At 45.5% G+C, this 13,002-nt stretch overlaps 1 protein-coding gene across 1 annotated transcript in view; it reads right to left on the bottom strand.

The window, feature by feature from the left end:
- Positions 1-740: 740 nt before the first annotated feature.
- Positions 741-13,002, bottom strand: part of ABCD2 (ATP binding cassette subfamily D member 2) — a 53,200-nt gene continuing 40,938 nt past the window's right edge. The window contains exons 7-10 of the mRNA XM_083463457.1: positions 10,901-11,046; positions 9,119-9,203; positions 7,755-7,880; positions 741-4,237 (exon numbers count right to left, since the gene is read on the bottom strand). Coding sequence (XP_083319583.1) covers positions 4,027-4,237; positions 7,755-7,880; positions 9,119-9,203; positions 10,901-11,046 — 568 coding nt within the window. The 3' untranslated portion in view covers positions 741-4,026. The remainder of the gene's footprint in view (positions 4,238-7,754; positions 7,881-9,118; positions 9,204-10,900; positions 11,047-13,002) is intronic.

The following is a 13,002-nucleotide window of genomic DNA, read 5'->3' as shown; positions in this document are numbered from 1 at the left end:
AAAAATACAATCAAGGAAAAAATATTAGTTTGATTTTACACAACAGGCATCACAGCTTAGTAGCACCCCCATTTTGGGGGGGTCACACTTTAACTCTCTTTAGTGGTAAGGCAGGGCTGTCAGGCTACCTGGTCACTAAACCATGGTTTGTTGATTGGGAGCACCCTATAATTTCACAATCCCCCCCCCTTAATTTCTTGCATGTGCCTTCCTTGGTTAGTGTTAGCCATGGTTCAACATTATATCTGAACCATAAAGAGTTACGGTACTTCTTACTGAAGTTTGCTTTTAGAGTAGAAATTGACCCGGGCTAGTTTCAACCACTAGTTTAAAGGCAAACTACAATTCGCTCTAGATTGTTGTTGTTATTTTACTTTTCGTGTTTAATTTATTTGATTTGAGCCATTTATATCCCACCATTCCCAAAAGTTCAAAGGTGCAGACAAAAGGAAATACAACAGATAAAAAAAGCACAATCGAGATATGACAAAACGCTAAAGCATCATTACTTAGAAGAAACAGAGCAGCAAAAACCTTAAGAACAGTGGCAAAAAGTTCACCAAAATTATTAAGAAGATCATCAAGGAAAGAGAAAGAAAAAGAGGAGACAACTCTCTCTGGGCAGGGAATTCCAAAGTCTGGGTGTAGCCACTGCAAAGGCCATGTCTCTTATTTCCCATCACACAGCCCACTGGGCCGCCAGTAAGCTTAAGAGAGAAAAGTATTTTTTTTAAAAAGAATTATAAACAATTAAAACTATGGTTAAATACAATGAAATATAACACTGAGCCAATTTATGCTATCCATAAGTTGTGACTTCTGAACAGGCCCCAATAATGCCATTAACTACAAGCTGGTTGCTGAATTCTTATTATGAAACACTTGCTGGTCTGCGACTACATATCAAAATTAGCATTATGATCTTCGGTTTCTCCCAGACAGCCTGTTTATTCAGCTTTACCCCTGATTCGTTTGCGGGGAGGTTAGATGATAACATGACAAGCAATTGTTACTCCACATTTTCCAGAGTGTATTTTCTCATCGCCAAGAGTCTGTTTTGAGGAGGAAGCAAGTTTGTTGTGGAAGAGAGCCAAATCAACTTTAACTGCGCTACTTGAATTGGCTGGCATGTTTTTGAATCCTACTCAAAAATAGTGACAGTCTGGAAGTGCCTTTTCTTATCTTTTCTCTTTTCTCCCATATTAGTTTATTGAGAAATTCCGTTATCAAAGAAAAACAAGCAATTACTTTTCAAATGCTGGGATTTGGAAATTGTTAAGTACTCTGTCTACTCCAGTACAGCAGGGTTAGAATCAGATCATCCGCTTCTGCACTAAGACGCACAGTAATAATTTTAACATGCAGGAGGGAGCAATGGCAGGACACATGCTTGGCATGCAAAAAGTCCCAAATTCAATCCCTGGCACCTCCAACCGAAAGCATGAGGTAGCAGGTAATGTGAAATACGTTTGCCTGAGACTCTAGTAGACAGCTGCTGCGAGTCAGTGTAGACAATATGGGGCTGAATGGACACACAGTCTAACCTGATAGAAGGCAAATTCCTTTACCTTGTCGGTGGAAGAGTCAACAAGCAATGGGCATTCAAGTCAGGTGCCTGGAATTTGGAAACGGGATCAAGGAATGCACCCTAAGAAGCCGCAGAACCCAACTGGAAGTAACTTGGCATTTTCCAAGGATAGACCATTCTCTCCAAAATGGCAGGTTACTTTCAAGGATAGACCATTCTTTCCAAAATGCAAAAGGGAATCAGAAATCAACATGACCTTGCTAAAAGAGCACCCAGTGAACCTTGCATTGGTGTATAGGCCAACTTTCTGTGCATGTGGCTGGTACATCCCAAACAGCCCATTGCAGGAACCACCAGCCACCTTGAAACAATTCAGAATGGTCTCCCTCTATTGCTACTACAGTGAGAACTATAATAGGAGCAACAAGGGAAGCAGCGTACAGTTTTGTGAAAATAAATGGAATAAACTCGTAGTATATCACCTTGAATTACTTTAAGTGAGACGTAGATACAAGTGCCCATTGCGTTACAGAGCGCAGATGCATGCCTCCCAGTGTAAGAGTAGAAAAAAGCCTCCAAATTTATTCTTCGTGACGTACTTGCCATGTCGTGCACAGAATGAAAAGGCCAGGGCCGTCCCCTTATTTTCTAAACTGCCTGTCATTTTGTTGCTTCCTAGGAAAGCACAGCTGCTGACATGCATGTGTTATTATCTGCAAATATCATTTTCACAGGTTTTTTTTAAATAAAAATGATCCCCCCCCTCCATATATGTTATATTCCGCCTCCCCCTGTCCACCATGCACCTGAATACTCACCAAGCCCTGCCCTTCTGTCGCTCCATGCCTGCACAACACACCAGGCATATCATATGCGCATGGCAGGATGGTGGGAGATCATATTCTACCTCCTGGCTTTGAAGCAAGAATCTGTCAGGGTAATCCAACTACACAAGGAGCTTCCCGGGAGCACCGGGAGCTTGGAAGGTGTAACGATTGATATATACAGTGCGTTTCTTGATAATTTTCTGGGGTTCAAACTAGTGCTGAGCTGAAAAGGAGGAACGTGTTTTGCAAACAGTTCTATCGCACCACATACCACCGTGACACAAGCCCTACTTTCCCAGTGAATTTTCTGCACCTTTTGCAAAGAAATGTCAGTGCTCCCATGGTGGTGGGTACTAGGGTCTTCCGAGTGCTCTTTTTCTAGAAAAAGAGGTGCCAGAACTCACCACGAACACCTCCCTTGTTCTCTTATATAATGGTAATGGCGCCAGAAGTGAGTTCAGGTGAGTTCTGGATGGGGAAAAAATCCTGGATCTTCCCCTGATCCAGATCTGTAGGCTCAGATTCACTTGGGGGCTCCTTAGAGAATCTACTAGGCCCCATACCATGGTTGACCATGTTCTGGGCTCTAAAATAATAATCCAAGAACAATTCAGGTGGTGGATGCCATCCCTGTTTCCAACCATGTCCTGGAAACAGAGGTTTTCTGGGGCATTTGGGCTCTTTGCTGCCTCCAGCCACCCTTGTACGTCCCCCCCCCCGAAATGTTAGGGGGCACCATGGCAAAGGAGTGTTCGCACAACAGCACTTTGCCCAAAGCCCACTCAGCCCTTTATAAATATAAAGATAGCCAAATACATAGTTGGGACATAATGTGGGCAACCATTTGGATACACATGCGCACCCATTGCAAAATGGATGGATGGCATCCGGAAGTTATATGCGCAACTAATGCACATCCAAATGTAGACTTTCATCCATTAGATCTGCATCTGGGTGTGCATATTCAGCAAGCCTACATTCTCATTCTGTCCCAAACTGTCAAGCGTCAGAATGCACAACATGAACTAGCTGGCAGCAAACAACTTGCCATACAGCAAGAAATCTGGGGAATACTAGAAGCTGCCCCACATCGAGTCAGAGCATTGGTCCATGTAGCTCAATATTGCCTACACTGACTGGATGTGGGTCTTCAGGGCTAGGTCTCTACCAGGAGATGCTGGGGACTGAACATAGGAGGTTGACATGCAACCCATGTGCTCCCCCACTGTGTCACAACCCTTCTCTGAACTGGGAGTTAAATCCAGTTGCCTCTTTTGCCCCCCAAACTCAGAGCATGTTGTCACATCTTCAAATCTGATTTGCTCTGTGGCGCTGTGCCTGAAACCAGTCCTAAAACAAAGCCCTAAAAATTGCATCAAACCAGGAGCATATTAGGAAGGTAGAAGATTTTGCGAGAGCCTTTTCATACGCCTTCTCAGAACGGTTTCCCCCCACACTGAAAACCAGAACTCACTAAAATTCAGGACAGCCTTAGTTTGAACCACTTTCTTCCTTCACATTAGAAAGCTGACAGTTATCTGAAGCATTGAGTTTGTGGCCAATTCCTTACAGTCTACACTAATCAGGTGCATGCAGACCACTGTGTCTCAGAAATCAAAGTGCATCGTTAACTTTTTAAAAAATTGGGGTGGGGAAATGAACTAAAAACATTTATTCTTCTTTGTCCATTGTTTTAAGCACGGAATCTTCCCCTAAGATTTTGCAAAGTTCGTTCAGTCTCTGCTGCATTTTTGGCATTCCTGCAAGCTGGGATTCTAGTCTTTGTTTCTCCTCACTGAGGGTTAAGCGGATAGCATTGTCCAACTGCTCAAAGCGCCAGTGTCCTTCCCCATCAAACTGTAGCAAGTGTGTATGGTACTTCCTGCAGGAGAAGAAAAGAAACACTCAGAAATCCAGCAACAAAACCTCAAACATTCACAAGAGCACCATGATGAGCGGGCAGACTCTCAGGAAGACACCAGAAACGCAACAAGTTCCCTAGGGTTCAATCAGAAGAGCATTTTCGAAAGCTTGGAAGCTGCAAGAATTACAGCGTCCAGAAACTAGTGCTAAGTCTGCAGAGAGCAACCTCCATTGGCTTCAACAGTTAAGAAGACGGTTTCTGCACGTGTTGTAGAGGGAAGTGAGGGGCAGATGGGGCTTGTCAACCTGGGAAGGGAGCCCATCTAGGAGAAGGAAAACTCTGATCCTAACCATTCACTGCCTTTTTCGATAAATATAAATATATATAGCTAGATAGATATGGGACGCGGGTGGTGCTGTGGGTTAAACCACAGAGCCTCTTGGGCTTGCCGATCAGAAGGTCAGCGGTTCAAATCCCTGCGACAGAGTGAGCTCCCATTGCTCTGTCCCAGCTCCTGCCAACCTAGCAGTTTGAAAGCACGTCAAAGTGCAAATAGATAAATAGGTACCACTCCAGCGGGAAGGTAAACGGCGTTTCCGTGCGCAGCTCTGGTTCGCTAGAAGTGGCTTAGTCATGCTGGCCACATGACCTGGAAGCTCCCTCGCCGGCTCCCTCGGCCAATAAAGCGAGATGAGCACCGCAACCCCAGAGTCATCTGCGACTGGACCTAATGGTCAGGGGTCCCTTTACCTTTACCTTCCTTTAGATAGACATAGATTTTCCAATATTGTTCCAATAACAGCCTCATTATAACTGCCAATTTTATCCAATTAATACAGTTATTAAAACCAATTATTTATATACTGAATTATACAGTTTAGTTAAAGTGACTTCCTCACCTGCTAGTTTTGAGGGTTCCTCTTTGTTTTGTTTTATTTTCTGCGTTCCAAAAGCTTAATAATTTCAATTGCATTCCCTTCAAGATAGTAATCCCTTATACAACAGCTACAATCTTATGGTTTCAGTTTGTGTTAATATATTAAGTAATTTATAAAGTTCCGAGTTAGGTACCCAAGTCTGTAATCATTGTTCTTTCCTGCGTGTGGTAATTCCTGCCTCCATGATGTTGTCCCAACCATATATGATGTTGTGTCCTTCATTCTTCCAACTGTTGATATTTCCCATCATGGCTTGGAGTAAGTGGTTGTCTCACAGTTTTCCAAAAGCCTCTACATCACTTCGTCTCGTGATTGTAAGCTTGTAAGAGACTCCTCTGTTTCAACAAATAAACTGTCCTCACCAGTCCTCCCCCCCCCCCAACCTAGGAAGAGCAGTCCGATTCCAAACTGCCAGAAAACCTCTGACCTTGGAGCTGGCAAACTCCTCTCCTCCTTTATGTCACGGTGTAATTTTTAACCAATGAAACTGTGAATTATAGATTGGAATAAGAAAACCTGCGGAAGGGAAGGACGGAAGTCAACGGCTCTATGGAGCATAAAGCAGGATATATGTAATAAGATTTGATGTTTTTGTTGGTTGGTGTTGGTGTTCTTAAATCTCAATAAAAAGCATTGGGGGGGGGATTTAAAAAATAAACTGAAAAATTATAGTCGGTTATCTTTCCAGTTAGATTACGTTCAAAATTGTCTCAGCCTCCTTCACATTCCTTTGAAAATAACAGAGAGTGGGGGTGGTTTCATTCTATATTCCAACATAGTCCTTTCAAAGGGTGAAACTCCCCGCCCCCTTTTCTCTCTCTCTCCATTCCATTCCTCTCACACATGCAGTTCCAGTTTGATGTTAAATTTCATGTTATTAATCCAGTTTCTTCAGTCTTCACTTTCTATATTATATTTTAACCTTGCATTCCAAGGAGGGTTGCCAAATCAGAAACGTAGAAGAAAAACTTTGAAAAACAAAGTCTGTGGCACCGAATAAAACCTTATCTCAATTCCAACCTTTAAATCCTTGTAGCTGAGATTTTCCGCAGTTTGTTGTCTCATCGCCTCTAGCATATGCCTTTACTTCAGTTAAAGCCCAATCAGCAAGATATCCTCTGCTTCTGGGACCGGATTGGGGGGGGGGGTGTCACGATAGTCACATTGAACCCAGTGCTTTTGCTTGCCCTCACGTTCCATAGGGAAGTGAGTACCAGACCGCAGGGCAATCTGCAGGTGAGAGCCCATTCCTCTCCCACCCAGAGAGGAATTCAAAGAAAGAGTTTTCCCCATCATTCTTTGTTTATCTCCGTCTGTCTCTCCCTGCGGTGTCGAGGGAGACCTCTATTCCTGGCACAGGCAGAAAGCCACTTCCGACATCAGGAGGAGGTGGCGTTGCGGGCTCACGCCTCCAACACGCACGTGGAGGCTGGTTTCCAGCCCTGAGCGATCAGGGGAATCCTCGGGCCGCATCATTCCCTGAGCCAGCCAATCAGCTGGCTCAGGGGGTGTAGCTTGCCTCAATTAATGCAAGCGCGGCCCCGGGATCTCCCTCTTTGGCCCACGCAGCTGTTGTGGTTTCCCTTCTGACCTCGCTATGGACTTCAGTTGGTCGCCGTTAAGGGGCCTGGTAGGAATTTCTTCCACTTGGCAAATTGGCACCGGCCATTTGGTTTTTCACCTACCTGTGGAAAATCGTCACAACTCCTTGGCTTTGGCGGTTAGGCATTGGTAGGGGTATTGTTATGTAGATGTGTTGGGGGGAGGAGTGCCATCACCTCCCCCAAATATTGAAGGGTAGTCCAATAAAGGATTCCGGGGGGCGTTGTCTCGTCCGAAGCCTATGGAGGCCAGGGCCTAAAGCACGCCCCCCCGAGCGGTGACCCCGGGGGAGTACCTAGTTGCTGTGCATCAGCAGGGCTCCCCTATCTGGTTTTCTAGCAAACAGGCTGAAGCCGGATAGTCTGATAGGACCAATGCCTAAGCCAATACCACTCTTACCTGTAACCAATAAAGTTGTGGCCAATTTTAGCCCATTAACTTTAAATAATTGTGTCCTGTGTCTTTATTCCTACTGGGGGGAGGTGGGAACTCGCCACGCAAACAGGAAGCCCTAACCCTCCACTGCCTTGCAGGATATCTTCCAGAGAAGAAAAGGCTAAGGAGCAAACCCTACACGAATCTGGAGTGGAGTCTCTAAGACAGCTGGATGGCACCTTGTACGCCTCCTTCTGGCAACTCCTGTAGCCCACCTGGTGCCAAACATATTGCTCTGTTTTCCTTTGGACCACATCAGCAATGCCAAGATGAGGGTCTTGTTGGCTGGGCAGCCCAGGACCTCCAGACACGCTGCCCAGACTTGTGCCCCTAGGAGGTCACTTCAGTGTTGCTAACACGGTGGTTTGACTTCACATCTGGAGGTGCACTTCATAGTCTCTTGAGACAGACAGATGCCAACAATAGGTGCTGTTTGCTTCAAGAGTCTTCCTGTGATTGGGAATGCCACATAATCGTGAGGTGAATACAGTACCTGATGAAACCTACATACATTATCTGGCAACAAGGTTTTTTTAAAAAGGTCCTACATAAAGACTCACCAAAGAGATGGTCTGTGTGTTATTGAAAGCAGGGATATGCCAGCCCCCTTAGCAGCCTGAAATATCTTTCCTTCGACGTCAATGCTGACAGCACTTGTACACTCATCCAGCAACGCATATTTGGGCCTTGTAAAGCAGGAAAACAAATAGTTATTCATTCACTTTTTGAAACAGCTAGGAGGCATGATTTAGGCGAACAAAGATGCACATTCTCGTGTGAATCACACTTGCAAGTGTGCACTGGATTCCCCCCACATGCGCTGAAATTTTGGATTCAGAGCAATCATCTTAGCTATATACCGAATGAAATTCCCCCCCTTTTTATGTGGTAGGCTGCCCAAGATAACTTCTGTAAGCTAAATGAAAAGTTACATTAGACACCCACATATTAGAAATTCAAGGCAGCTCAAGGTGTGTGCACCCATGAGAACGATCCACATTTGAACTTGAAACAGACTTAATTGACATGAAATGCAATTTGCTCTCATGATCACTATGAGCAAAGCAAATGAGGATCCTTCAGACTGTAAAACTGATTTCAGCAATCTTCTCCAAAAAAGTTGAGATGATCTTCCAAAATGCTACCAAGGACTATATGGAGTATGGAAAGGCGGAGGTCTGCATCAAGTATTTTTCTTGATGCCCCCAGTGACATAGGGAACAGCTGGTGCAGAGATCTCTTCACCCCAAACAATGTCTCTTCTAAGTTTTTCTCTGGAAATGGGAGTCCATGCTGTTTACCCCATCATGTGCTTGACCAGGCACAGGCAAACTCGGCCCTCCAGATGTTTTGGGACTACAACTCCCATCATCCCTAGCTAACAGGACCAGTGGTCAGGGATGATGGGAGTTGTAGTCTCAAAACATCTGGAGGGCCGAGTTTGCCTATGCCTGTGCTTGGACTGTCCCTTAATTTCAAAGCAACCTGGACCACCTGCCACAAGTAAACAATACTTAAATGCAGCTTCTGTCAGCTTGGCAAGACAAGTTGCTGGACCTTAAGAAAATGGTTGTTTTGTGTGCGTGTGTGTTTTTGTTTTTCAGCACAATAAGGTTCTTGTTTGTACAGACTATAAATGCGCAAAGAGCAACTTGGGAACAGCTAAAGTCTCGTGTTGCCACCCTCCAAACCTCTCAGGGAAGGGGGACATAGAAAAGGGCCTCAAGTGATGAATGCAAGGTCCAGGTTAGTTTGTATGGGGACAGACGGCTCTTAAGGTCTTGAGGCTTTATAGGTCAATACCAGCACTTTGAATTGGGCCCTCTACCGCACCATGTGCTTTATTCTGCCTTGAACCCCCTGAGCAATACCAATGCAATCTACCTATGCCCATCCTATCCATACTTGGAAAAAATTTACTTACTTGTGGTAGAACATCCGAGCCATCCCCATTCTCTGCTTTTCTCCTCCGGACAGGACATCCTTCCAGTCTGTAACAGCATCCCACCCTTCAAAGGCACCCAAAAAGAACAGGTACGTTTTACTCTCAGATTTAAACTTCCTTTTCTTCATTTTTGCCTTTAAAAGGTCAGCTTTAGAGTACAATCCTAACCATGCCTACTCAGAAGAAAGTCCAGCTGAATTCTAAGAAGATTATTTCCAGGTAACTGGAGTTCAGAGAGCAGCTTTAAGTAACAAATGGACGTTTACTATACTGTACTTTGGGTATTTTTTATAAATTTGGATTATAAACATATGCACAGTGCAGATGAGCTGCACAAGGGCTGCAACCTGAGAGAGGTAGACTGGGCATGGGCTTAAAAGTTGAAAGCAGACTGAGCTTAAAAGGCTCAGTCTGCTTTCAACTACAGTGGTACCTCGGGTTACAGACGCTTCGGGTTACAAACTCCGCTAACCCGGAAGTAGTTGCTCCAGGTTGTGAATTTTGCCCCAGGATGAGAACGGAAATCGTGCGGTGGCGGCAGCAGGAGGCCACATTAGTGAAAGCGCGCCTCAGGTTAAGAACAGTTTCAGGTTAAGAACGGACCTCTGGAATGAATTAAGTTCATAACCCGAGGTACCACTGTACAGCAAGTTCCTACAAATAGTTCCTTGGAGCTATCTGTGGTCCTGCAGTATCTGCTCTGCCACCTTCTCTGGGGGATCTGGCAACGGCGCTGAGCAGGGCATCAGATTTGGAGAAAACCCAGCAACAATTATATTGCTATTAATTACCGTATTTTTCGCTCTAGAAGACATACTATTCCCCTCCTAAAAAGTAAGGGGAAATGTGTGTGCATCTTATGGAGCGAATGCAGGCTGCACAGCTATCCCAGAAGCCAGAACAGCAAGAGGGATCACTGTGTGGGGCTCCCTCTTGCCGTTCTAGCTTCTGGCTTAGCCCCTCAGTCCTTTCCCCCACCTCCCGGAAAAGCCCCCAAGAGCCGAGTTCCCTTTAAAGAGCCGCGCGGAGTGTGTGCGCCCTTGGGCCCTTCTCCCTCCTCGGGGAAAAGCCTGCAAGCGCCGCACACACGCGGCTCGTGAAAGGGAGCGCTGAGCAGAGCCTGGGATGCATACAGGCTGTGCTCAGCGCTCCCTTTAAAGAATTTTCCCCCCTTGCATTCCCCCTCTAAGAACTAGGTGCGTCTTATGGTCAGGTGCATCTTATGGAGCGAAAAATACGGTACTTGCAAAGTCAGAAACCTTTCCAGACTGAAGGCAGATCCTGAGTTCTCCCAACAGACCCCTTCCTCCTCCCCTCTAAGTGGGCAGGTTGTGTCTGACATTACTGGGACGCAGGTGGCGCTGTGGTCTAAACCACCAAGCTTCTTGGACTTGCCGATTGGAAGGTCGGCGGTTCAAATCCCTGCAATGGGGTGAGCTCCCGTTGCTCTGTCCCAGCTCCTGCTGTTAAACCTAGCAGTTAGAAAGCACACCAGTGCAAGTAGATAAATAGGCACCGCTGCGGCAGGAAGGTAAACGGCATTCCCGTGTGCTTTGGTTTCCATCACAGTATCCCGTTGCGCCAGAAGCGGTTTAGTCCTGCTGGAACGCTGTCTGTGGACAAATACTGGCTCCCTCGGCCTGAATTGAGATGAGTGCTGCCACCCCACAGTCCCCTTTGCCTGGACTTAACTGCCCAGGGGTCCTTTACCTTTTTACCTCGACATTATTGGGGCAGCCCTGAACTTGCTCAAGTGTTTACCTCCTTCTCTTTGCACTATGTGATTCAAATGAACTATCTGCAGGATGCACTCCAGATCCTGGTCTTGGTAGCCCTTCTCGCGCATGTCGTCCACAGAGTCAGGATAGATCACTTGATCCCGCAGCGTTCCAATGGACATGTAAGGTCTGTAAAGCAGCAGAGAGAAAATTAGCCGCCTCCCGGGGAGTCACATCTCAACCCTGCTGTTTAGGGTTCTTTGAGCAGCGCATAATGCTTTAAATGTGGTGTTTCTAAATACTGTAATTATTTGAGGGTGACTGTTTTAGTAAACACACTCTAGAGAACAATGCCTTGTTTGCAGAACAGACGGCAGCGCAGCGACATGGATCACTGTGGCTCAAGAGCAACCCGCCTGATAAAGAAGAACCGCACATTATCCCTCGCACAAAAGTCACCTTGCCTGAGTACACAGTAGCGTACATCAAAGTAGGAATGCATTTTCCTGTTCAATTTCTTCCAGGTACACCGTGGAACTCTCATTTTTGAGCCTCGGTTATTCAAAAGCTGCGATTTTTCATAATTAACATTGCCCACATCTAACAGTGAGTAGAATGGCCCACACCCCATTTTCCAAGACAACGGATTGTTTGTATACATTTATCAGGAGCTCCCTGGACTTAAGCAGGGAATCTTCAGCTCTTTGCTGCTCTCTATGGTGAGATACTAGGATTGCAGTTTGCAGCATATTTTTTTAAGGGATGTATTAGTTCTCAGGTGCTCGACTGGTCCTACCCACCCAGGCAGGCCACCAAATCCAGGAGGAAGAACTACAAAAGCCTTCCTCCTCCCAGGTGTCAAAAACGGTTATTTATGTATGCTTCTACTGCGGCCCGTGGTTTGTTAGCCCAAAAATGGAAAACGAGTGAGATTCCCACCAAAGAAGAATGGCAACTAGAGCTGACAGAATATGCACAGCTTACAGAGTTAACATGTAGAATAAGAGAACAAGAAGAACATACGTTTAGAGGAGACTGGAAAATGTTTATTGAATATATCGGCGAAGATTGTGTACAGCTGAAAACGCTGGCAGCATTAAGATTAATTCAACAGTGTAAATAAGTTTTGATGGATGTAATAATGGCATACTGAATGGTTTAGTTTTTGTAAAATATGCAGGGATTTGTGATAAGCAAAATGAACCATGGAAAGGGAAGAAGGGAAGTCAATGATATTTTAAGGATATTTAAATGAGTATTTTATATTGTAAAACAGAAAATACATACCTACACAAACACAGCCTTCCTCCTTGGGCTACAACAGGCATAGGCAACCTCAGCCCTCCAGCTGTTTTGGGACTACAATTCCCATCATCCCTGACCACTGGTCCTGTTAGCTAGGGATCATGGGAGTTGTAGTCCCAAAAAGACTGGAGGGCCGAGGTTGCCTATGAGGTTGGCTAGAACTTGCCTGGGCAGCAAAAGCCTTCCCAGCTCTGGCACATTTTGGATTTACTCTTTCAAGCTTTCATTCCTAGCCTTGTTCCCCAGTATTGACTCCTGACTTGACTTCCCAGCTCTGACCTCCTGGCACAACTTTCTGGTTTCCAGCTTCACTCTGACAGGTGCTCAGCCTTGAGAATGTCCTCTGGCACATTCAGATAATGGCAGACACAGAAAAGTGGGCAGCCGGCCGGACTCTAAAACTGTCTGTGCCACAAACAGGCAAATACAGCAACATTACACCAGGTTTACAAGCAAAGAATCTACAAATATTTACGACCAGGGTACATGAGAACTAGACGTAAGATTCAATATTTGTTCTCCCCCAATGGAGCATAGCCGGATGCCTACAAAGAATTCTTTCATTTGGGCTTATGGATGGTATCATTTTTGCTATGACAAAACAAACAAAATTTCCAGGACAATTTGCCAAGCTAGATTCTCCTATAGATAAGCACACAGGCAGTCTAGAGCGCTCCAGTTGGAGAACAGCCTTTACCAAAGGTGTCATGGACTTTGAAGACACTCGAACTCAGGACGCAAGGGAGAAACGTGCCAAGAGGAAGGCACGCTTGGCAAATCCACACCGTGATCAACTCCTGCCTGGAAACCAATGTCCCCACTGTGGAAGGACGTGTGGAT

This window comes from Podarcis liolepis (genome assembly GCF_965112155.1).
Source record: "Podarcis liolepis genome assembly, chromosome: 10".
Taxonomy (NCBI): domain Eukaryota; kingdom Metazoa; phylum Chordata; class Lepidosauria; order Squamata; family Lacertidae; genus Podarcis; species Podarcis liolepis.
Note: the sequence above shows the minus strand (reverse complement) of the source record. Positions and strands in the feature narration are given on the sequence as shown.